At 36.2% G+C, this 27,092-nt stretch overlaps 1 protein-coding gene across 3 annotated transcripts in view; it reads left to right on the top strand.

Annotated features, from left to right (window-relative positions):
* Ephx4 (epoxide hydrolase 4) overlaps window positions 1-27,092 on the top strand; it is a 38,993-nt gene continuing 11,901 nt past the window's right edge. The window contains exons 1-7 of one of the 3 annotated variants that reach the window (XM_076861948.1): window positions 1-650; window positions 3,254-3,339; window positions 12,566-12,723; window positions 15,452-15,580; window positions 16,268-16,339; window positions 20,232-20,335; window positions 23,765-23,811. In XM_076861948.1, coding sequence (XP_076718063.1) covers window positions 420-650; window positions 3,254-3,339; window positions 12,566-12,723; window positions 15,452-15,580; window positions 16,268-16,339; window positions 20,232-20,335; window positions 23,765-23,811 — 827 coding nt within the window. In that variant the 5' untranslated portion in view covers window positions 1-419. Of the gene's footprint in view, window positions 651-3,253; window positions 3,340-12,565; window positions 12,724-15,451; window positions 15,581-16,267; window positions 16,340-20,231; window positions 20,336-23,662; window positions 23,812-27,092 lie in introns of all 3 variants that reach the window. The other 2 variants (XM_076861946.1, XM_076861947.1) reach the window with 2 other exon arrangements.

Genomic DNA, 27,092 nt, shown 5'->3' with positions numbered 1-27,092 from the left:
CCCACTAGTCTGATCCAGAAGACCTGATAAGATTCCAACAGTTAGCGGGGCAAGGGAGGATTTGAACACCCATCAAAATAAGAGGGGCACTTCTGCAGCACCCAGAAGAACGGTTGGAACCTCTCGCCTTGAGGTTGCCCACAATTTCAACAACTGTTAAATAGGAAGTGGGGGTGGGCTCCGCCCTTTCCTGGTTCCTGGCTAGCCGGGGGTCTCCCCCTTTGCGCTCCCGGCTGGGCGCGGGGGCCCGAGCGCGCCGCGTATGTGCGGGAGCCTGCGGCTGACAAGGAACGCGAGCCGGCTGTGACACAGCCCGGGGGAGGCGCGCGCGGAGCTGGCGACTGCGAGCCGGCCTGACACACCGCGGCGCTTGCTCTCGGCTCCCAAGGAAGGACAGCGGGTCCCATCGCCGCCGCCCGATGGCGAGGCTGCGGGATTGCCTGCCCCGCCTGATGATGACGATCCGGTCCCTGCTCTTCTGGTCCTTGGTCTACTGCTACTGCGGGCTCTGTGCCTCCATCCACCTGCTCAAACTTTTGTGGAGCATCGGCAAGGGACCCGCACAGACCTTCCGGCGGGTGACCCGGGAACACCCTCCTGCTTGCATGAACGACCCCTCTCTGGGTACCCACTGCTACGTGCGGATCAAGGTGAAGGCCGGTGCGGGCCTGGCGGTAACGGGAGGAAACGTGACAGCCGCAGGGGCGGGGGACGCGGGGCTGCTCCTTCCATGATGCCCGGCTCAGCGTCCCCTAGTGTTACCCTGGCTGCAGGGCGCGCGGTGGGGACCCGGAAGATGCCAAGGGGAGAGGCAGGTGGGGTGAGGTGCGGCATGAGAGGGGTCCGGTTTGTAAGCCTCTGTGTGTGTGTGTGTGTGTGTGTGTGTGTGTGTGTGTGTGTGTATGCGTGTGTGGGGGTGAGAGAGAGAGGGACAGAGACAGAGATAAATGACAAACAGCAAATCCGGTGTGCAGGCGTCTTGGTTGGTTTCTGAATGTGGAGTTCGCTAATGAGAGTCTTCTTGTGTTGTTCTTCCCTCCTCCCCCTGCCATAACAACCTGGAATAATTCTGCTCCTTTCCTATTGCAAAGGGAAGCTGTCTCCTGCCACCTTTTTGCCCTTTAGAGCTCAGATCAGTTGTAGGAACTGTTCCTGGTGATATCCTACTGTCTCAGGCGGCTGTCCATGCCCAAATTTTGAGATAAACAGAATAAGTCTTTGGAAATCAGCAGTCTATTTTGACCACAGATGAATAGTCAGCATGAAACAATGAATAAATAGTATATGTTTGTGAGGAGGGAAGCAGGCTTATGAAGTCAGGGACCAAAGGAATGGAATAAAAAGTATATGCCGGGGCTGGGGCTGAGGCTCAGTGGTAGAGCGTTGCCTAGCATGTGAGGCACTGGGTTCGATTCTCAGCACCATGTATAAATAAATGAATAAAATAAAGGTCCATCAACATCTAAAAAAATTTTTTAAAGTATATGCATGCACTCCTTAATTATCCATGCTTGTCCTAAGCTTTCTCATGGCTCACAAATATTCTATTTCCTGAGACTCCAAGTGGGAAAAGGAAATGGCGCCTGTGATCCACTCTACAGTATGACTCACAGGCCTTTCAAAACCAGCATCCTATGAGGAGATGTTTATGTCACCAAGTCCTGACTTCCTATTAAGAGCTAAATTGCCCAGCAGCTGGAATTCAGAAAGGCAAGAAGGGCAAGAGGTTTCTTTACACAGGTCACTCAAGAAAGGTTCTTCTTGCCCTTGTTCAGCCTAGGATTAATGTAAGAATTAAGTGAGTTAATATTTGCCCCCAAATTACACACACACCACCACCACCACCTTAGAATAGTGTCTGGCATATAGTGCAATAAAGTATGTATTGCTTTATCCTCTAAGACCCATCACACACACAAAAAAAGTATTGAACTTCTAAGAAGGGATTCTGACGTTGAGGACCAAGTCAGATTTGCTAACTTTATCCAACTTGAGGACTAAAAGTAATATGTGAGCCATCTAGAATTCTTCTTAATGCCTTTCCTCTGACTCTAGCCTCCTAAAGAGTTCCTCAGAGATGTAGAACTAAGGAGTGGAAAGAACATTGTCCTGGGAGTTAGGGCAAGATGGGGATTCTAGTCACTGCTCTGCTTCCACCCACCTTTATGACTTGTGCTACATCTTTAGTCCTCATTTTCTTTTATTTTTTCTTTCTTTTTTTGGACTGGGGATTGAACCCAGGGGTGCTTTACCACTGAAGTATGTCTCCAGTTCTTTTTTTATTTTATTTTATTTTGAGACAGGGTCTTGCTAAGTTGCTAAGGCTGATCTCTAACTTTCAATCCTTCTTCATCAGCCTCCCAAGACACTGGGATTACAGGCATGCACCACCAGGCTCACCTGGGTCTCATTTTCTAAATATATAAATTTATGGTGTTGAATTAGATGACTCTTTAGGATCTCTTACATCTGAAAATCCAATTGCTTGGGGTAATCTGTATAAAACCCAGTGTCTATCATTCAGCTTCTTGGTTTCTTTCCTTGCATTCCGTTTTTTGCTTTTTTTTCTTGCTTTTTCTCTACTTTCTTTTCTTCAATTTGCTTATTTGCTGTATTCTTCTCTTACTTCTATTCTCTATTCACCTTGGGCTTTCTTGTCTCCCAAAGTACACAGTGAAGCCTTGAGCACTCAGAGTATTCTTCTGTTAGAAATACACACTGCTGTGCCATGAGGAACAGGCAGCAAGAGGAATGGTACATGCAACACTCAAAATAATAATGTGGGAAGGAGAGACCTAAAAATAAGGGAAGGAGGTGTGAATTATATAACTGATGGCACAGCTTTTGACGGGCAAGCTGAGAAAAGTACATGACTCGGAGGTAAACTTGGCAGGATTATCAATTCAGATCAGAATTCCACAGATCAGACATATCCTGCAGAATTTGAGTGAGATGAAGTGTGACACATCAATAAATGAAAGTTACAAATTGTGACATGGCTTCAGATGCTCAAAATATATACATTGATCTTATACTAAGAATGAGAAGGGAAGATACTGTGAAGGGAATGTAGGCAAAAGTGAATAAGTCCACTTATCCTATTGATAGATCATGGGGGTTTTTTTGTAAATTAATAATATTTATTTTATTTCTTGATGTTAATTCAAATATTTTTAAATGAAGGAAATGCTAAATGTATTAGTTTGACAATCAACACCAAACATCACTAAAATTTCATGCTTTTCATTTTTAGGATTCTGGGTTAAGATTTCACTATGTTGCTGCTGGAGAAAGAGGCAAACCGCTTATGCTACTGCTTCATGGATTTCCAGAATTCTGGTAAACTTACCAACTTTTTCTTTTGCATTAAGACTTGTCTTATTGGCCTAGTCAACTTTGTGCTGCTATGTCAGAATGCCACAGACCATGTAGGGTAATGTATAATGAACAGATGTTAATTTTCTTACACGTCTAGATTCTGGCAAGTCCAAAATCAAGGCACTGATGAGGGTTTTCTTGTTGTGTCATCACATGGTAGAAGGTGGTAGGTCAGGGAGGCAAAAGGGGATGAACTCCTCTTTACATAATGGCATTAATCCCACTATGAAGGCAGATCTTTCATTATCATTTTTTTATTTTAAAGATTTTTTTTAGTTGTAGATGGACACAATACCTTTATTTTATTTATATTTTATGTGGTGCTTAGGATAGAACCCAGTGCCTCACACATGCTAAGCAAGTGCTCTACCACTGAGCCACAACCCTAGCCCCTCATTATCATTTTTCTTTTTTTTTTCATTTTGAGGCAGGGTCTCACTAATTTGTTGAGGCTGGCTTCTAACTTGTGATCCTCCTGCCTCAGCCTCCTGAGCCACTGAGATTCAGATTTCTCATCTTAAAGCCCCACATTTATACCATAGAACCATTTTACTATGATAACTTTTGTACACCCTAATCTACAGTTATTTGCCCAGAGAGATCATTTCTGAATATTCCTGATTCACAGCAATGGTTTTCCTCCTCATACGTGTGCCACACATGGTGGCACATGCCTATAATCCCAGTAACTCAGGAGGCTGAGGCAAAAGGATCAAAAGTCTGAGACGAGTCTTAGCAACTTAGTGAGACCGAGTCTCAAAATAAAAATAAAAAGGGCTGGAGATATAGCTCAGTGGGTTCAATCCCCCATTCAAAAAAGAAGAAGGAAAAGGAGAATACTTAAATTTTTTTTTGAAGATTAAAAAAGGTATCTTTTAATTTTTCAAATTTCTGAAATAGTTACAAAACAATATTTTTATGGAATATCTATTGTAGACAAAATACAACACTGGGTAGGGAAAAGGAGACTTTAAACAAACAAAAGGCTTGGAGCATTTCTTATCAGGAAGTGTTTAGTGAAACTTGGAGTGGGGAGAAGGCAGAGAAAAGAGGACCTGTGGAAACTTAATATAAACGATTTCCTATGTCTGAAGCCATTGGCTCATGTGAATGCAGGATAAATTGAAGACCTAAATATTTCATATTAAGATGAAAACCTAGCACCAAAAATGATCAGTTAGTAGTTACTGTATTAGTCTATTTGTGCTACTAAAACAAAATACCCAAGACTGAGTAATTTATAAAGAACAGAAATTTGTTTTCCATGGTTCTGGAGGCTGGCAGGTTCAGTGTCTGGTTAAGGCCCAGTCTCTGCTTTTAAGATGGTGCCTTGTTGCTGTGTCCTCCAGAGGAGAGGGACCAAATGCTTTGTTCTCACATGGAGGAAGGTTGGAAGGACAAAAAGGGCCTTGATAGTTCCCACTGACCCTTTTATAAGGTTGCTAATATCATTTATGAGAACTCTGCTCTCATGACTTAATCACCTCTTAAAGGCCTCTCTTGATAAGATCTCATTGGCAATCAAGTTTCAGCATATTAATTTTGCAGTACATATTCAGGCCATTGCAGTTACCTAGGGGAAAATTTTCTGTTCTCTGTGATTTTATGGAGCCAAGTAAGTACAGATGGAAGCAAACCTAATTAAATTTTCTTTTTAATGAGCATCTTTAAAAGAGATGGTGGATATCAAAGTGGTGAAACCAGTTTTTGATGGTGCAGGGCTCTGATCTTCAGATCATTCATGAACTAAATAGGTCAAGAAATACATGAAAAAAAAATTTACTCTCCAAGTTGACTCAAAGGTATTCTATCTGGTGTTTTGTTTTTGTTTTTGTTTTGGTACCAGGGATGGAACTCAGGAGCAGTGAGCCACTCATCCACACCCGCTGACCTATTTTGTATTTTATTTAGAGACAGAGTCTCACTGAGTTGCTTAACGCCTTGCTTTTGCTGAGGCTGGCTTTGAACTCGCGATCCTCCTGCCTCAGCTTCCAGAGCCGCTGAGGGATTATAGGCATGCACCACCATGCCCAGTTATGTGGTGTCTTTTGAAAGTTCTGGGACAACAACATGTCCACAAGTTTCTCCTATAGTGTCTCATAATACCTAGAATTCCACCATTTCAAATTCTTTACCTCTTTTAGAGTTTTAAAGATTCTGTGCCACCCAAAGTCCTGATGTAAAATGGATCTAGCTCTGAAAGGAATATTACCTTTAGACAATTTAGTGAATATTTTATGAATGAAAGGGACTCCATGAACAAAGGCATTGAGAGGTTGTTAGTGTTCTAGGAAGAATTAGGAATTAAAGAAAGGAATGGAGGATGGCAAAGACCTCTTTCTGAGAAGACTTCCTCTTCATGAAGATTTTTTTCCTGTCTGGAGTAGCTGAATAAGCAAACATGTCTTATAGTCTGTTTTTCCATTTGGAAACAACATAATTAAGTGGTAGGAACAGCTCCCAGTGCAATTCAAGCAGATGCATGTGGACTTGGCTCGTGGAGTACATGACATGACTGGCTCACAGTAAAATGTTACTCAGAAGCATTAGTCAAATCTGCCCAGAGTAACATAACTACAGATCCTGCACAATCTTTTATAATAATCTTGCAGAGATTTTGTGAGAATAGAGTCAAAATATGTGAAAGCCCTTTCACATGATTCCAGAGAATACTCAATAAGTGTTCATTTTCATCCTTCATTCTCATTCACTCATGTGAAGATGTATAATATTCTAATTCTGGTGATGACAGTGATGATAGCTAACATTTACAGAGCATTCACCATGTCCCAAATACTCTTCCAAGTGTTTTGCATTTATCTTTTCCTTTAAGCTTCATAGCTACGCTGCTGAAATAATGGGCAGTAGAACTAACGTCTGCTGCTTGTCCTCAGTCTATAGGAATGATAATGATCTAATAACAATCACGGATTCTCAGCCTTCACATTTTACACTTTATGCAAACATTCAAAAGAGTGTTTAAAAGCCAGCCAAAAATAAAAGAATACCTTACTTTAACATTTTAAATCACCAATCTAAATAAAATTCATGATATAAAAAGAGGCAGTATTTGTTCCAATGCTTTTCCATGTTCTTTTCCTTACTGGAATTTTACCTTTTTACATATGGAACAATCTACATGAAGATAAAAAGTGAGCCTCCAACCACTTCAACCACTTGGTAATTGTTTCAAAGAGTCCTGGAGAATGGCAGTGGTACTGATTTCATACAGAACAATAGATGCTCTCTGTTTTATCTTAAGAGATGATAATTTTTTGCACATTTTTTTCATAGCATTGTCCCATTATTTACTCCTTGTGAGAGCCCATTTGCAAAACAGTAGTGTATATGTCTAGGACCTTCAGTGAATGGGAGGGAGTCTAGTACATCAGCCCCTTTGCTCCAGCAAAGCCAAATCTTGGATGTGTCCAAATGGGCTTTTGTTGTGAGGAATGGTTGATTTTTCAAAAAGCTATGAGAGATCTTTTCATTTTAAAGACCCATCAAGTAGGAATTATATGCATATTACAGATAGAAACAAGCCCCTTCTATCTACCAAATCTACTGTTATTCCAGAAAGAGTCTTCCTATAATTTAAAAGAAGAACAATAAACCCAGATAACTGAATTACTCGGATAGACCCTATTGAGTTCATTGAACTTTACTTACCATTAGTCTGAAAGCTACCTGGTTTTTCAGGGAGAGTTCTGAACTAACTACATGGAAATTGCCCATGTGATAGTCAAATATCTCTGAGTATGTTACACCTTAAGCCAAGACTTTCATGTGGTGTTCATTCTGTCCTTCCTTCCAGTCAAAATGCCACTATGACCCATTATAGGATCCAGTGAGTTCCAACCTTAGAATTTAGGACAAGATTCTAAGATTTATGTTTTAAGACAAAACTTTTCTTCTTTTAAAAGCCAAAAGAGAAAAGAAAATAAAACCTTTATGCATGGCATTTTAAACCAATTTAAATTTATATTGTAAATATAAATGTAAATGTTATATCTCTTTTAATTAAGTTTTGCCTAACTACTCAAGAAATTATAAATTTATAAATTATAAATTTGTAGGTCAGGAATATTTGATGCAATAAAAACAAAACAATCATTTATTAGTAATGTGTGTGAAAGTACTTTTTAAACAGAAAAGCACCATACAAATATAATGTATTATCTACATTTGTCATCATTTCCTGAGAATAGCTATTGAGAAATGGTGATGTTTAATGGATACTATTACATGGTACTCAGAAAAAAATTAAAACCCTGAGTCTTCTTCCTGAAACTCTAAAGAAAACATCAAAGAAGATACACATCTGTGAGAATTTTAGCTAAATTAGCCCCAAATAAGGCTGTTTGTCAAAGACAATTTTTCTCCCACTCTCTTTACCTCAATTTGCATCTCTCTTAAAAATATTTTGAGCTGACCCAGGCAATTTCTGTGAGCCATCTTCAACCCCAGCTGTATGGAATGCGTCATCATTCAAGAGCTGAGGCAAGAGAAGTCTTCTCTGGCAGATGGCTGAGCACAGAGGCCGAGTGTCACGGCCTTTCTCTATGAAGAGGAAAAGGATGTTTTAACCTAAGAGGGGCCAACCTGGTAACCCAAGAGAGGCTGAGCCCTCCTATGTTAAGAGTGATAACTGGGAAAGAGGCTTTTTTTTTTTTTTTTATACCCTCAGTGGCTCCTGCTATTACCTAAAGCTACCAGAAAAAAGACAATATGAATGAAAATAGTTCTGTTTATAATGTTTCAGTTACTGATTTTGTAATATGTCTCATTCCTATATTAAAGGGGTTGTATATATTTATTTCATATGAATGACATGCTCATTAGTCTATCACTGATGTGATTTCTTTTTCAGTTTAAGGCTAATGTGTTATTATTTTGAATTTTTGGAAGAGAACATTTAAATATTATTTTGTAATTTATTAAAATATGCAGTTACCCTATTTCTTAGAATTATTTAGGGTATGGCTTGGCTCTATTCATTGTTAATAGCACCAATAGATGTGCTTGGTTTTATTTATTTATTTACTTACTTACTTACTTACTTTTCAGTACTGGGAATTGGAACTCAAGGGTGCTTTACCACTGATCTACATCCCCAGCCCTCCTACCACCACTCTTTTTTTTTTTTTTTTTTTTTTTTGGTACCAAGGATCAAACCCAGAGGTGCTTAATCACCAAGTCACATCCTCAGCCCTTTTTATATTTTATTTTGAGTTAGGGTCTCACTAAGTTGCTGAGGCTGTCTTTGAACTTGCAATCCTCCTGCCTCAGCTTTCTAAGCCTCTGGGATTACAGGCATGCACACCATACCAGCTCCCATCGCTTTTTAGTGTGTGTGTGTGTGTGTATATATATATATATATTAGATGGGCACAATACCTTTATTTTGTTTGTTTATTTATTTTTATGTGGTGCTGAGGATAGAACCCAATACCTCACATGTGCAAGGCAAGCGCTCTACCACTGAGTCACAACCCCAGCCCCATCCCATCCCTCTTTATATATTATTTTGAGACAAGGTCTCGACAAGTTGCTGAAGCTGGCCTTGAACTTGTGATCCCCTACCTCAGTCTCCCAAGTAGCTGAGAATACAGATGTGTGCCACCATACCAGGTTCTTTTTTATGCAATTTCAATGATATCCAGGTACTGCAATGCATGATCTCTAATGCAATTTATGTGAATTTTGCTCAGTGAATCAAAACTTTACCTTAAAATCCTTAAATGAATTTTAAATTAAGATGTCAATACTTAAGATATTTAAACAATGCACATTTAATAAAATTGAGTATAAATTCCCCACCAAGAATATTAGCCTTTTAGCTGTCATTGTCAAGATTTGAATGGGACAGAAGTCTTATTGAACATTGACATTTCTAGTACTACCATTATTCAGTGTTCCATTAGTTTGTTGTTTGGCTTATTCAATAAATCTTTATTAAGCACTTGCAGACAACACAGGGAGCTCACAATTGAGTAAAAGAGCTAGCTATGAACAGATCATTATATAACATGTGCCCAGTTCACTGAGGAGTGAACCAAGTGTGAAAATACAGAAGGGGACACCCAAGCCACCCTGTAAAGGAGGCAGCCTAGGATAAACCCTGGAAGAGAACATGTCCAATGTGAGGAAGAGTTAACTGAGAAGTGAGAGTAAGGGATCCTGGGATAATAAAGGGATGGTGGGGAGGGATGGTATTTCAGACAAATATCATCCCAATGTGTGTTTTGTTTAATATTTTAATTTTTTGTTGTAGTTGTACACAATACCTATTTTTTATTAATTTACTTTTATATGGTGCTGAGGATCAAACTCAAGGCCTCAGACGTGCTAGGCAAGCACTCTACTGCTGAGTCACAACCCCAGCCCCCATCCCAATGTTTTTTATGAACAAAGCCATAAAAGCAAAACACAGTACCCGTGTGTGTTCACCATAGCTGCTTAAGGCTGCAGGGGCAGCACAATGTGTACTCTGAGGCCAGACTACCTAAGTTTGAATCCTGGTTGTCCTACTTGCTAACCTTGTGCCCTTTGGCATTTCAATTAACCTTGCTGTGCCTTTGACTCTTCATCTGTAAAGTGGGGATAATAATACCTACTTCATAGTATCATTTTGAAGATCAACATTACCACATTTGAAGGCACATAAAATTGTGCCTGGCACATAATAAGAATGATGTAGATGTCAGCTCTTTTTATTATAAAGCACGTGACAGAGAATGGGTGAAAAATAATCAGTCTAGAAAACTGGGCAATTGTCAAATCTTAAAGGTTTGGTCTTCCAGGATAATAAGCTTGGGCTTCATGTTATAACAAAAAGGAGTCACAAAAAAAATTTTTAAGCAGGGCAATGACATAAGACCATTTGTGTTTTTGCTGTATCATTTTGATTTTGTAGAAGAGACAGCTGAGGAGAATGAAATGGACACGGACCAATCAATAGGCTGCTGCATAAATAGATGCCTGATTTAAGGTATTCATAGCAGGATGGATGGGAGGAGTGATTACATAAATATTTAAGAGGTTAAATCTGCAAAACATTATTGATTTGTTAGGAGAGATCATAAAGAAGGAAGAGTTGGGATTTATTTATAAAGACAAGAATTCAATTCAAAATTATAATAAAGGCAAGTGAGAAAATAATAAAATCATGTGTGTTGACATACAGAAATCTTTAAGGAAGCAAACTGCTTCATTTGTCTGTTACAACCCAGAGATAAGATTAACAAGATTACTATGGAGGGCTGGGGTTGTGGCTCAGTGGCAGAGAGCTTGCCTCGCACATGTGAGGCACTGGGTTTTATCCTCAGCATCACATAAAAATAAATAAATAAACAAAAGAAAGATATTGTGTCCATGTATAACTAAAAAACTATTTTTAAAAAGATTACTATGGCCTAGCCAAAAAAGATGCTGTCTCTTGACATTTTCAAATTCATCTTAAATGTCAGTGTATTTGCAGATTTTCCACACGTCATAGAAATTGTAGTAATTGATCAGAGGTTCTATATCTATTCTTAATTCCAAATGTCTATCTGACCCCTTTCCTGATAGTCTTATCTATTGATGTAAGTGACTGACTTGTTAAATGGGCCTAACTGCTTTATGTCACTTCATATTGCAGTCTGCTTCTCACTGCTGGTTTATAATCTTGCGTCTATCCCTGTGTTTGCTTGTCTAATGCACTCAAAAAGTATTTTCAGAGAATAATCTCCCATTTGGCTTGTGTCAAATACTTTTTTTTACTGTGTTTTCATGAACAGATGTGCATGCAGATGCTCTTTTAAAAATACTTATTTTGAGTTTCATAACATAATGAGTCACTTTTAAAAAAATCTCTTTTTTCATAGCTGTTATCTAAAATAACTTTGCTTATTTGAGAAATTAAAACTCCCGGATATCTATATTTTTCAATTAATTCTGTCCTTCATGATCAAGTACAGGGGGAATGTCTGGCCCAGCAGAGGCCTCCAGGATTTGTCTGCAGCACTATAGTCATTCTAACTGGTCAGTGCTGGCTCATTTTCATGGTTAAATATTTTGATTATCCTCATAGTCTAGGATCCTCCACAGCATTTTACTTTGGCAAGCAGGAATTGGTCTTAAATCGTTGTTCTATTGGATTCTTTCAGTGACAATTTTTGTTTTAACCTTTGTATTTTTTCATCCACTGTGTTATAGTTACGGAAAACACTAAGCCCTATTTGACAGTGGAGTAAGGTGAGTAAAATCTGCTTTAGAGGGAAATAAATTGTCATCTAGTAAAATGGTTCTGCAATATGAAAGTATTTTGTTTACCTTACTCTACCAGAGTCCTAGGCAGGATAAGCATTTAGATGTTTTGGTAAAACTTTCAGGCTCATTTTTTCTTCCACACTATTTTAAAACTTTATAATCTATTTATTCTGTCTAGAAATTCAGGCTGTAAATTAACTAACTGCTCTTAGTACAGATTCCCTGATATTAGGAAATACTTAGAAAATTGATTAAATATATGTATATTTGTATATATATATATATATATATATATATATATATATATGTCAATTTTAGTAACTGATATTTTGTAGTTTCTGTAAATACTGGTCTTTTGTTCTAACCTACTGGAGCTAGTAAAGGATAAAATAGTTATAATAAAGATCCTCAGTGCTTTCTTTTCACAAGGTTCCTTTTTCCTGCTGACATGCAACTATGTAACCTTTTTCAAAATAAGAATTCTTGGGCTGGGGTTACAGCTCAGTGAGGCTGGGCTTGTAGCTCAGGGGTAGAGTACTCACCTTGCATGTGGAAGGCACTAGGTTTGATCCTCAGCGTCACATAAAAATAAAATAAAGGCATTGTATCCATCTAAAACTACAAATATATATATTTATAACTTTAAATATATATATATATATATATATATATATATATATATATATATATATATATATATACTTTTAAAGAATTCTTAAAATTTTCCACTTAGTAAATCTTTAATGTTACTGTTCATTTTTGAGATGAAGTCTCACTATGTGATCCAGCCTGGTCTCAAACTTCTGGGCTTAAACTATCCTCCCTCCTGTCTCAGTCTCCCTAGTAGCTGTGAGAACCTTCAGGCACTCACCTGGCTAATTCTACTCTTTGTATTACTTAATAGGGTATTTTTAATGTTTCCTTTTCTCTGCAGGTATTCTTGGCGTTACCAACTGAGGGAATTTAAAAGTGAATATAGAGTTGTCGCCCTGGATTTGAGAGGCTATGGAGAAACAGATGCTCCCAGCCATCGAGACAATTATAAATTAGACTGTCTAATTACAGATATAAAGGATATTTTGGACTCCTTAGGTAGGTTAGTTTAAAAAATATATATTAATTCTTTTTAAGGTACTAACATTCAACAAATTACAAGTTGATGAGTTCTTGGGAGGATGTGTTTTCCATCTACCCTAGCTTTTATCTGGATCCTGTCACCATGATTTTGGGTATATAACCTGAAATATTTATACAAGAAATTTAAAATAATGCATCATGAATAAACAATCACAAATAACTTTCAAATTTGTTATTACAAATAGACCTTTCTTCTCTTCCTTTGGGGAACTAAGAGGAGGAGGATGCTGTCTGGTTGGGAAATAAATAGATCCAATGCATACTGTTTATTATTTTTAGAACTATATTATTGAGCTCACACCTTCATAGTTCACACCTAAATACTTATTAAAAATATTATAAATATTATAAGATGTAGAAGCACTTGCATTACCTCTCTTGAATTGATCAGGGAATATCACAATAATATTGTATAACCACCCTAAACTCAGTGACAAACAGCCATAATAATTTATTCCTGTTTAGAGATCTGCAGGTCAACTGTAGCTGGATCTCTCTTGGTCTGTGCCTCAGGCGGCAGGTCCACCTGGGACTGGTTTCTCTCTGAGCTGGGCTGGGAGGTAGCCAAGGACAGGTGCAGGGGTGGAGGAATCTTCTCCTGGCAGTGGTAGAAGTGGCAAGAGTCTGAGTCCAGCTGCACAAGCATATTTCAAGTTTCTATAAACAGCCGATTGGCTAAAGCATGATATATAAAAGTATAGCACGTGCAATTTTTATGGCAGAATGCAAAATCAGGTCAAGCTACAAAACAAACAAACAAACAAACAAACAAAGCAAATCACATGTCTAAGTTTAACATCAAAGGGCAAAAAAAGTATACTTGCTTCTGTGGCAATAAGGGGAGGGCAATAATCTAATCTACTACATTTCCTTTTACTAAAACCCAGATGTTACCATCAGTATGTTAATGGAGAAACATAGAGAAAAACACCATGAAATCAAAGGTCTTTCCTCCAATAATCTAACAACAGAACAGATCAGACAAGTATTTTTAGAGAAGAAAAAAAAATTGGATGGGGTCTAAGGTATCAACATGAATGTTACATGCATGTTACATGATGTACAACATGTTATTATTGAGTCTAATTGTAATAAAATAGCTATATTTTCAGATGATGATTTTTGAACAGCTGTATTTCATTCAGATTTTGTAATAATTCCGATCTGGCCTAAACTTGTCATCACAAATTTTCTAGCCAAATCAATATAAATAGAGGTTTTGTGTGTGTGTATGTTAGTGTAGTAATGGTGAGAAATACTTGAAAGAATCAATTTTAAGTACTCCAGGAATAAATTACAAATGATTCTTATCCATTTGTATAAGAGCAATCCTGTAGAAGTCTCTATTAATAATTTAACTTACTTCAGGGGCTGGAGTTGTGGCTCAGTGGTAGAGTGCTTGCCTCGCACGTGTGAGACCCTGGGTTCGGTCCTCAGCACCACATAAAAATAAATAAACAAAATAAAGATATTGTGCCCATGTATAACTAAAAAAAATTTAAAAAATAATTTAACTTACTTCATACTACTATAATGATTACATAAAAAGAAATTTATATAGTCGCATGCCAATTCATGCTGCGATACATTCTGAGAAATACATCATAGACAGTTTTGTCTTTGTGCAAATATCAGAGTGTACTTCCAGAAACCTAGAGGGCATAGGTCAATCACTTAACATGGCCTCGTAATGCAATTAAGAGTTGTGACATACACAAGTCATATAAGGCTGCTGCCAGCATAACACAGCGTACTGTTTTACAATCATTTTTTGTTTATAATTAGAGTCTATTCTAAAATAATGATAGTAAGTATATGAACCTGTAACATGGTCATTTACTATTGTTGTCAAGTGTTACGTACCATACATGATTGATTGTGCTGCGGTACTTTCATATGACTGAGAGTACAGGTTTGTCTACCAGTATCTCCACAAACACAGGGCTACAATAGAACAGCTATGTCACTAGGTGACAAGAAATTTTCAACTTTACTGTGTTCTTATGGAACTACCATCATATATGTAGCCTGCCATTGATGGAGCTTAATGGTTCCAAAATTGTCACAAATTTGAGCTTATATATAGTCATGTGCATGACTGTATATAATTGATGGTATAACTAAGACTTCACACTTCCAAATTAATGACTTTTTTTTTTTTACTGTTTAGTTATAAATTTGGATTTGTGAAGTTAAAGAAAACAGATAATTCTTGAAAATAAATGTTTGTAAGTTGGACATCAATGAGTCAGTTATGACTTTAGTATAACTAGTAACTTCTCAGCATTCAAAAACTAACCCAAATAATCTTGTTTATGATCTAATTATGTGCAGTCTTTATCATGGCTTCCATATTTAGCTCCATAAGACCAGAGCTGAGCTGGCTATTTCAGACCTTTTTTTTTTTTTTTAATGTAGATTCCTGGGAGAGATTCTAAATTTGTAGATTTAGAGTGGAGGCCTAAGCAACTAAATTTTCTAAAAATCTGGCTAGGTAATTCCGATATACACACAAATTTTGGAACCACTGAGCTCAAAATATATATGAAAGTGCATAACTTATAGGATATATAGGGTGGGAGAGTAGAAAGAGTAGTTTCAGAAGTATAACTGTGTTATGTGACGCAATGATGCACCCACCTGTTTCTTTTCAAGGATGTCAACATTATTTCCTCCATCACAGGGTATAGCAAATGTGTTTTGATTGGTCATGACTGGGGAGGCATGATTGCCTGGCTCATTGCCATCTGTTATCCTGAAATGGTGATGAAGCTTGTTGTTATTAACTTTCCTCATCCAAATGTATTTACAGGTGAGTCTGAGTTTTTATTAAGACATCCCTGCTAATGTAATAAGTTGCTATTGTCTCTGACAGTTTGGATTAAGAACAGAAAACTTTGGTTAATATAATCTTTTAAAAATTATATGACTGAGCCATGATAGCACATGACAGTGTCAGATACCTTGGTTTGAAATCTTCCTGAAGGGCCTAAGAATATTTAACTTCCTATTTGCATGCATATTTTTATTCCTTTTTGGAAAAATTTTTGCTGTAACTTGGAGAGGGATAATGGGGAAAATGCAGTGACATTACTTTGAAAGTAATGAATCCTGACAGCCTGGAAATAAATTCTCCTCTTACCTGACTCCTCTGGCTATTAGAAATAAAGTATTCTTAAGCAGTAATTCTCTCTATTTTTATATTATTTAATATTTTTTGCAGGGCTGGGGGTGGAACCCCAGGATAGAAACCTAAGCGAGCACTTTACCACTGAACCACCCCCAACCCTAAAGCAGCAACTCTCAAATTTTTAGTCCCAGGACTACTTCTTATTTTTTAACTTTTAAAATTAGTACAGTATAATTATACTTACAGTGATATTTGTTGTTATATATTTTCATGTGTACACGTGAAATATAATTTGGTCAATTTCATTCCCATTCATTCTTTTTTTTTAGAGAGAGAGAAATTTTTTTAATATTTATTTTTTTTTTTTAGCTTTTTCAGCGGACACAACATCTTTGTTTGTATGTGGTGTTGAGGATCGAACCCGGGCCGCATGCATGCCAGGCAAGCACACTATTGCTTGAGCCACATCCCCAGCCCCCCCATTCATTCTTTATACTCTTAAAATTATTAAAGATCCCAATACAATTTTGTTTATATAGGTTTTATCTGTAATAGTCACTGTAAAGAACTTAAAACTGACAAATTTTTAAAATAATTAGGTATTAATTCATTTTAAAACCCTATTACATGCTAACATAAATAGCATATTTTAATGAAAACTAATTACAGCCTTCTAGTTAGACTAAAACTACTAACTACACAAAACAAAATTTTAGTGAAGAAAGTTACTGTTTTAAAATTTTTGCAAATTTCTTTATATTTTTGCTTAGTGGAAGACAGCTGCTTTCTCATATCTGTGCCTTCATTCAATCTGTTTCAATATGTTGTTCGAATTGAAGAAATGTGGCCTCAGATTCGTAACTGGAAAAGGGAGGAATATTTTAATAGCCTTTTCAGATAACAGTAGATCTTCTTCCTTAATACTACATACTTCAACATCAAAACTGGTGGTTTCTTGAAGGTTAGGAATCTGGAATATGATAGCATGAAAAGAATCTTTTCATATTCTGTTACATTAACATCCACTACTCTCTCAGCACCTTTTAGTGGTTTTGATGCTGGGGATTGAATGTAGGATGCTCTACCGCTGAGCTATGTCCCCAGCCCTTTTTATGAGTCAGAGTCTCACTGAATTGTAAAGGCCTCAAATTTGTGATCCTCCTTTCTCAACTTCACAAGTAGCTGGGATTGCAAACATGTACCACCACTGTGTCTGTCTTTCTCTAGCACTTTGAATAGACCTTTTATCTATGCATAATTTTGTATCATCATGCATTGGAAGATATTGGTTCTGAGAGTTAGGCAGATCTTCAATAAGTAGACACATTTCATTATGTAATACCAAAAAATCACATCCATTAACATCACTCCAGTCTCATCAGGAAAATCCTTTAAGCTGGGCATGGTGGCACGTGTCTGTAAACCCAGCATCTCCAGAGACTAAGGTAGGAGTATCGCAAGTCCAAGGACAGCCTCAGCAACTAAGTAAGGCCCTAAGCAACTTAGCAAGATCCTGCCTCAAAATAAAAAGGGCTGGGGATGTGGCTCAGTGTTTAAGCATCCCTGCATTTAATCCCCAGTACCTTCTGCCAAAAAAAAAAAAAAAAAAAAAAAATCCTTTAAGCCTAGCATAATGGCTCACATCTGTAATCTCAGCAACTCAGGAGGCTGAGGCAAGAGGATGGCAAGTTCCAGGCCAGCCTCAGCAACTCAGTGAGATGCTGTCTTAAAATAAAAAAATAAAAGGGGTTGGCAATATAGCCCAGTGGTAAAGGCCATGGGATCAATCCCCAGTGCCAAAACAAACAAACAAAAAAATCTTTAGTATTGCAAAACTGTTAAGCCCACAGTAGCAGGTGTAAGTTTTCCAAAAGTCTAATTTTCACTTGAAAGCTTGAATTTTATCAATGGCAAAAAAAAAAAAAAAAAAAAAATACTGCTGATGGTTTTTCTTGAAGTGAACAGACTTATTTTGTTAATTTTCAAGAAATTATTTGCCAAATACTCATGTTTCAGTGAGGACAGTTTGTCCTTCTTTCAAGTAAAAATGTGTTCTATTAAAAAAAAAAAGTGCTAATTCAACTCACTAACTCAAGCAATTACAGACATACTTTTCCTTGAGATAGCATTATATTGGGTATACAACACAACTACTCTATGTGTACTTTCTATTTCATCACATGTAAATTAAAAAGATGTATGCTTAAAAGTCCAATCTAATAGAATTAATAATTTTTCCTATTTCCTCAAAACCCGTTAAGTGGAACTGGCACTTAATTAAATTAATTAATTTATTTACTACAAGTGTTCAGTGGTGAAGAATACAACTAGTAGTATTTTTTAGTGCCAGCACCTTGATTTGTCCTAAGACAGCAGTGACTTTATCCACCATGGCTTTTGTACCATGGTGCAAATTTCAATACAGTGGAAAAAAAACAAATAATGTCTTAGCATTGTTACAAAATTTATTTGACCACCTAGATACTTTAAAAGGATCTTGGAGATCCCATATGAACTACTCTTTAAGAACCTTTGCTTTAAAGACAACTCTCTAAGTCTTAATAGTGATTAACAACCTGTGAACAATGTCCAGGCACATTTTTATTTGGTTTTGGTAAAGATTATATTATTGTCCTCTTTACCCTTGTTAGATTTTTCTGAGGCTCAAGTACTGCTAAGACTCATAACAGCCTTTAGGAAGCAAAATTCAGATCAACATATTTTTATTTCTTCCTCAAAATTAAACAAGTGAGGAAGAAAGTAACAGCAATGACCACATAAATACTATATATTTTAAATGTAAGCATTGAATTTTATATACATATGCAATTGACCTAACTCTGTTGAGGTACAGTAGGATGGTTACTTAGTATTCAAATTAACAGAGATTCCTTATTTTTTTTTTCCTCAGTTGAAATGGGGAGAAGTCATAGTACATGCCTGTTCAGTTGATGGGGATGCTAAAGTAAATGTTATTTTGGTGGATGTGCTATATAGATGAACTGTAATTGGTGATTTCAGCAAAAAGATATTTGGAAAATTTCTGGAACTATTTTATCGATCACAGTTTCTATCCCATCAGGTCAATATAAGGTTTCGAGTAACATGCCTTATTTTTTCTTTTAATTGTATTGATCTCTGTTAATGCAGGAGTGAATAAATCTTGTTCAGTAATGGCTTTACAAAAAGTCTAGCATAACAGTGGTACATTTACTTGAAAATTATATTTTTAAAAACTCCACCCATGTTGAATATAGTTACAAAATAAGAAAAGAATAACCTTTACAGGAAGGAAAATGAAAGTATAGTGCACAATAGCCAATGAGTATATATTTGCGATATATATCATCATATTACTCCCAGTTTAAAACTTCAGTGTTTCCCCCAAAGCACTTAAAAAAATTCTTGCCACTTCAGTCCTACTTGATCAGATTTCTGTTTTTCTTTCCGATTCATCTCATGCTCCCTTCCCCTCCTTCACTGCAAACCTGCCACTCTGGCCTTCTTTCTGCTTCTTGCATATTCTAAGCCCAGGACTTATTTGCTGTTCCTGAATGCTCCTCCTAGAGCTTTCCTTTTTATCATTCATCAGTACGCAGCCTACATATCACATCTCCAGAGAGGCCTTCTCTGACCACCTCTACTGAGAGTCCCTCCATCTGACCCTACCATCACTCTAATAATATGTTACTTGTTTTATTTTCTTTGTGTCATTCTTGCTCTCTAAAGTGATCTTTTAAGTATTTGCTGTTTACTTACAAGTTCTTTGCTCTTAGGGACCTTTTCTGTCTTGTTCACTGCTAAATTCTATGGCACACAGTAAATAGTGAAATATTAATTGAATGGCTTTTCTAGGTATGTGAATAAAGTTATAAGAAATTCTTCAGTTGCTTTTGAGGGCAAAGGAATAAGATGTTCAATTCAAATCAGTTAGTAAGGAAAAACTTTTATCATTGGGAAATTACATAACTAGGAATTCCTAAGAAAAATGTCAGGTGACTGATAATTACCTTGGAGCAAAAACAACGTTTAGGCTCCCTTTTATCCTCTGAGACTTCATACAGTGGAACTTGTTGGGGTTTTTTTTTGTTGTTGTTGTTGTTTTGTTTTGTTTTTTGTTTTTTTACTTAAAGCTCTGCACGTTTTCTAAATAGTAGAAATACTTATAATAAAGTAAAAGTACATAGAAATTTTCCTAAAGAGAAATATACACAAACTTGATGCATTCTTTGTTGGAATTGTCCTAAAGGTGAAATTGTCCTAAAATAAAGTTTTTCAATAGAAAAAGAATTATACCTCTTGGATAAAGTCAAACATAACATTTTAATTGCAGAATATATTTTACAACACCCTGCTCAGCTGTTTAAATCCAGTTATTACTACTTCTTCCAAATACCACGGTTCCCAGAATTTATGTTCTCAATAAATGATTTCAAGGTAAGTCAACCAAATAATGCATTATTGTTATTAATGAAAAATATTTTTAGTGAAAGCCCATCTTTAAGAATGAAAAATTAAGTAAAAATGATAAAACTTAATGAATGGTTTTAAGGACTTTTCTATAGGCTTACTTATTTTTATAGTCTCTTTATATATTTGTCTGGCTGTTGTTCAGTTTTTTGTTTTTTGTTTTTTTTGAGAGCTTGTACTCCTCAGGCATATCTCTTTTTAGAGAACATCTCATGGGGAGGCGAAGGACTATGAATACCATCTGAGAAAATTTGACAGCAGTAGAAGTCGAAACCCTTGGGAATAAACAAATCCCCTAAACAAACTAAGTATGCAGATATAGATATATACCATGAACACTGATATGCAGATATCTTAGAACCTTATTGAATGCTGATATATCCGAAATGGTGTTAAATATTGAGTAAGTTAAAGAAAAAATACAACATTTTACTGAAAATAATTCTGTGTATATCTTTGAAAGATAAGTAGTTGGGGTTGGCAAGGGTGGGGCCAATCTGGATTGAACCCAGAGCCTTGCACATGCTAAGCACATGCTCTACCAAGCATAAGCCCAACCCCATTATTAGGTTTATATCAAACCTAATAATGAATGACAACTGCTTAATGTCATTTAATACCTATTCAAATTTCTTTAATGATTTTAACTGTCTTGATATACTTCATTTGTTTGAATCAGAAACCAAACAAGGTCCACACATTCTGTTTGGTGATTTTGCCCCTTTTCTCCCTTATTTTTATGTTTTAATTGAGACAAGGTCTTGTTGTGCTGCCCAGGTTGGTCTGGAACTTCTGGGTTCAAGTGATCTTCCTGCCTCAATCCCTCGAGTAGCTGGGACTATATGCATGTGCCACTGCACCTGGATGTTATGGCCTTTGAAATGTATTAGAGTTCCTTTTTTCTTTTTCTTTTTAAATACCAGTTATTTATTGAAGAACTTGGAGTATTCATCCTAGGGAGAGATCTACATTTTGGATTTGACTAATTGTTTCATCATAGTGGTATTTCATGTTCTCTAACCTTTCTCTCCCTACTTCATAGGTGCTGCTGATACAGAGGTTTAACTGGATTGAATTTTAATTTGACAAGAAACTTAATAGGTTGTGCTATGTGTTTTCTAACATGTCACCTCAGATGCAGATAATGTCCAGTTGCCCTGATTTCAATAATACTAACACTGATCAGTAGGCTCACGCATTGTCTTCGACCTATCCAAAATTTCCTGAAAACCTTTCACCAAATGAAGCTTAGCATGCATTGATGATGACAGTCTGGATTTATTGTTTCAATATGATGTGCAAAACATTGATTTTCTAATCATTCTTTGTGCTTTACTAAACCAGAATTCCATAAAGAATTTTACATCTTCTATTTTATTATTCTTAAATAGAGTTCACACAACAATGTCAGGATAAATGCCTTATTCTTTTATTAAACAACTTTCAGTGTAATCAGTGTATATTTGTTATGTGCCAATCAATCACAGTTGTTATGTCTTTTCTTGATACTCTGATTTTCCCATAGTAGGCAAGTGGGAACCCTTGTGTCCCTTAAACCAGTGTTAGTACTTAAATATTCAGGAACATTTGACCTTAATGTATTAGACTTACTTCTTATTTTCTGCCCTAGATCTGGAACCAGATACTTATCCAAGGTATTTTAGTGCCTTTTAGTAGGAAGCAGTATTTAGATTCCAAAATCTGGGTGTCAAGGTGATCATTATTACTGGGTTTTCATTGCTTCTAGGTTTTCCCATTGCACAGAATTTGGACATACAGATTTATAAATCACAAGTTCTTATTTGTATTCCCAAGGCAAATTTAAGATGACAGAGTTTTTACTTAACTTCTTTGATTTTATGTAAAACATTTCTGAAACAAAGTGCATTCAGAGAGGGCTTGTTTGTCTCCGTCCCCTCTACCCCATTTCACCCCTCTCCCAGAGGAAACCATTTTGTTTAGTTTGGTTTTATCTTTCTGCTGTTTTTGTTTGTTTGTTTGTTTGTTTGTTGTACCACGGATTGAATGCAGGAATACTTAACCACTAAACCACATCCCCAGCACTTTTTATTTTTATTTTGAAACAGGATCTCACTAAGTTGCTGAAGGCCTTGCTAAATTGCTGATACTGGCTTTGAATTTGCAGTCTTTCTGCCTCAGCCTCCCAAGCCACTGAGATTATAGGTGTGTGCTACCATAACTAGCTCTGCCATTTCATTTTTTTTAAAAGCAAATAGGTATCCATTTGTCTCCCCCTTCTTACACAAAAAATAGTATATCTTTTACACAAAAGATAAATACCATATTCCACCCTATTTTTTCAACTTAATACAATATTCTGGCAATCAATCCTTATAAGTATAGAGAGATTGTCTCCACCTTTTCTTGGAATACTAAGAATACATAGTATACCACTCTGGGGCTATACAATAGTTTATTCAACCAATACCCCATTGATGAACTTTTGATTGTTTCCAGTCATTTTCTGTAACAAATAATGTTGTAGTTAATCTTTATACATATGTCATTTTCATATTTTTGTAAGTGTGTTTTGGGGTTGAAATTTTTGCATTTGAAACAAGTCTTTCAGTTATTCTGATGCAGGAGGTTTAGATCCATACTTTGAGAAATGCTGATATAAAGCAGTATTTTTCAAAATGCAGGTGGGGACCTATTAATGAGTCATGAAATCAATTTAGGAGCTTGCAACTAGAATGCAACTGGAATGTTTAAAAATTTTTAACAGAATTTAATTGAGAATGTCATTGTATATTATAAGATTAAGGACTGTTTCTTTAAACTTTTGTTTTATATATTGCATATATTTCTGAAACTGATTTGAACTGAATCATGATGTAAAAATGCATTTGTTACTCTGGTGTGGTCATAAAAGTTTGAACAACTTCGTAAGGGAGGAGATTGGTTGTCAGTGTCAGTAAACAATATCTACAATATTAAGAAAGGCTTTTTGGTAGGGGAAGCACTTGAGCTGGGCCTTGTAAAATATGAACAGACACCATGAAGACAAGACACTTATTGTAAGATTGCAAAGGAGATTAAAAGGGAAGAATATAATAAAATAAAGCAAGGAAAACAGAAATGCATAGAATGTCTTTGTAAACAATGAGGTTTCAAACCTTACTAAAGCTAAAATTAGAAGTTGTCATTGCTATCCAATTTTAAAGTCAACATTTTAGTTGACTAGATAACTGAATAGTTTTAATTATTACTATTTATTTAATTTATTACTAAATAACTGAATAGTCTTAATTATTCTCTTTCCACTTAAATTAGGCATTGAAACACCTATTTACCAGTCAGAGCACTGGAATTGGGAGAAAAGGGTGTCGATTAACAACAGAAGATCTTGAAGCTTATATTTATGTCTTTTCTCAGCCTGGAGCATTAAGTGGTCCAATTAACCATTACCGAAATATTTTCAGGTTAGTATAATTTCTTTTTGTTTAAGTAAAATATTTCATTCTGATCCTAAAGAGAATATATTTTATTTTTAAAATTAAGTTCACCCTTTATCCAAAGAGTCAAATTCAGAATTCTGATTTTTTTAATAGCTGCATAATCTTTTTATGAAAAACTTCAAACTTATGGAAAACAATATAATAGATAATAGATAAAATAACATAATAGGTCCCCCATGTAGCTGTCACTTGTCTTATCCATAAAATTTTAAGAAATATTTTTTTAAGTGCTGAGGATTGAACCCCTGTAAATTTCAAATAATAGAACTAATAGAAACTATAACGTGTGTGTGTGTGTGTGTGTGTGTGTGTGTGTGTGTGCTGGTAATGGGGATTAAACCCAGGGGTGCTTTACCACTGAGCTACTTCCTAAGTCCTTTTTATTTTTTAGAAGGACAAAATGTTTTATTTTAAAACACTGGAAAAACATTAAAAGACAAATTTCCATTAGTAACCAGGAACGTTAAATATATGGAAATTTTAAATCTTCCAAATGTGGTGGGCATTTCCAAAGAACTAAAAATTGCAAATTATTCTACATTCTTCTCTAATAACAACAAATAATGGTATAATGGAAATTACCACAGCCTTACTAATTATTCAAAGTTGACACCTTTGGCTTCAATTTAATTAAACAAATAAAGTTTTGTCCAAGTTGGTCCTGACCCATGAAACTTCCAGTTGAATTTCAGAAATGTTAACAAAAGTACCTTCTTTCTTGCCTGTGAATGTCTGGGTATTGCAGTATTGTTGGTTTATGTCCACTACAGACACTGGTTCTAAGCCAGCGCAAGGATCTTCAAGCATTGAAGGCTTGAAATAACTCATTAGACATTATTTTTTTCTCTACTACACCCTGACCCAAATTGTGTGGGTATCTTTGGAGAATCCTGGAGGTGGGTTTACACCTGCTCTGAGGAGTAGCAAAAGACTGCTGGGACCCTCACAGGAGCTTGGATCAGGAGTCAGGTTGACTTTTATGGGACAGAGACCTGAACAGACCCTGAGAAGCTGTAGGGCCTAGACCAGTGCCCATAAGGTGGCATGTTGTCTGCCCCCTCCTGGGGTACCCCAGGGGTTGTTCCCACAACCGCAACCTCCTACAGCTAGGACTGGGTAAGAAGGAGTTGGAGGTGGAAAATTTAGTAGGTGCACATCAGGAACCAATGCTGAAGACCTCACTGCTGCGTTCTCTCATTGAAACTGCCCTCATTTTAAATTTTAAGACAGGGTCTCACTAAATTGCTGAGGATCTCTTTAAATTGCTGAGGCTGGCCTTGAACTTTCGATCCCCCTGCCTCAGCCTCCCAAGTTACTGGGATTACAGGTGTGTGCCACTGCACCTGGACCTATAAAATATATTTAAATCACTATATGAAAGAATTAAAAACAAGGGGCTGGGGTTGTGTCTCAGTGATAGAGCACTTGCCTAGTATGTGTGAGGCACTGGGTTCGATTCTCAGCACTTCATATAAATAAATAAATAAAATTAAAGTTTATCAACATCTAAAAATTTTTTAAAAAATAAACAATGAAAATCAGGCATAGTGTCACCCACCTTTAATTCTGGGTACTCATGAGACTGAGGCAGGAGGATCCCAAGTTGGAGGCCAGCCTCAGCAATATAACAAATATAAGGACTGGGAATATACTACTCAGTATAGAGTGACCCTGGGTTCAGTCCCCAGTACTAATAAGAGAAAGAGAGAGAGAGAGAGAGAGAGAGAGAGAGAGAGAGAGAGAGAGAATAAGATCAAAGCAGACTAGAAGTAGTTGGGGGGAAAACCTGAAATAGCTTCTAGAAAATGAAAATTATGGTTATTGAAATCTTAAAGTCCCTAAGTGAATTAAATAGCCAATCACATAAGCTAAAGAGAATTACAAATTGGAAGTTATAGCTGGAAAATTTACTCAGCATGTGGCTTGGAGAGACAAAGCTATTAAAGCTATTAATAGCTATTAAAGCTATTAATAGCTATTAAAGATATATATATATATATATATATATATATATATATATATATATATATATATATATATATATAAAACAGGTTGTAAACTCTAGCCAAAGCAAACAGACAAAAGAAATTAAAGGGATACAGATAGGAAAAGAAGAACTCAAATTATCACTATTTGCAGACACTATGATTCTATACCTAGAAGACCCAAAACATTCCACCAGGAAAATCTCCTAGAACTAATAAATGAATTCAGCAAAGTAGCTGGATATAAAATCAACACCCATAAATCAAAGGCATTTCTGTACATCAGTGACAAATCTGCTGAAAGTGAAACTAGGAAAACCACCCCATTTACAATAGTCTCAAAAATAAATAAATAAATAAAATACTTGGGAATAAATTTAGTGAAAGAGGTGAAAGATATCTACAATGAAAACTACAACACGCTAAAGAAAGAAATTAAAGAAGACCTTAGAAGATGGAAAGATCTACCTTGTTCTTAGATAGGCAGAATTAATATTGTCAAAATGACCATACTACCAAACGGACTATATTCAATGCAATCCCAATAAAAATCCCAATGGCATTCCTTATAGAAATAAGAAAGCAATCATGAAATTCATCTGGAAAAAATACTCAGAATAGCCAAAGCAATCCTTAGTAAGAAGAATGAAGCTGGTGGCATTACTACTCCAGACCTAAATCTATACTACAGAGAAATAGTTACTAAAACAACATGGTATTGGCACCAAAATAGACATGTAGACTAATGGTACAGAATAGAGGACACAGAGTCTAACCCATATAACTTCAGTTATCTTGTATTAGACAAAGGTGCCAAAAACGTACATTAGAGAAAAGATAGACTCTTCAACAAATGGTACTGGGAAAACTGGAAATTCACATATAACAAAATGAGATTTAACCTCTATCTCTCATCATGCACAAAACTCAGCTCAAAGTAGATCAAGGACCTAGGAATTAAACCAGAGACCTTGCACCTAATGGAAGAAAAAGTAGGCCCAAATCTCCATCATGTCAGATAAGACCAACTTTCTTAAGAAATCTCCTGTAGCACAAGAATTAAAACCAAGAATCAATAAATGGAATGGATTCAAACTAAAAAGCATCTTCTCAGCAAAAGAAACAATCAGTGAGGTGAATATAGCCTACAGAATGGGAGCAAATCTTTATCACAAGCACATCAGATAGAGCACCAATCTCTAGGATATATAAAGCACTCAAAAATCTTAATACCCAAAAAACAAATAACCCAATCAATAA

The sequence above is a fragment of the Callospermophilus lateralis genome, chromosome 7 (genome assembly GCF_048772815.1).
Source record: "Callospermophilus lateralis isolate mCalLat2 chromosome 7, mCalLat2.hap1, whole genome shotgun sequence".
NCBI classification, from domain to species: Eukaryota; Metazoa; Chordata; class Mammalia; order Rodentia; family Sciuridae; genus Callospermophilus; species Callospermophilus lateralis.
The sequence above is the reverse complement of the archived record's forward strand: the minus strand, read 5'-3'. Positions and strand labels throughout refer to the sequence as shown.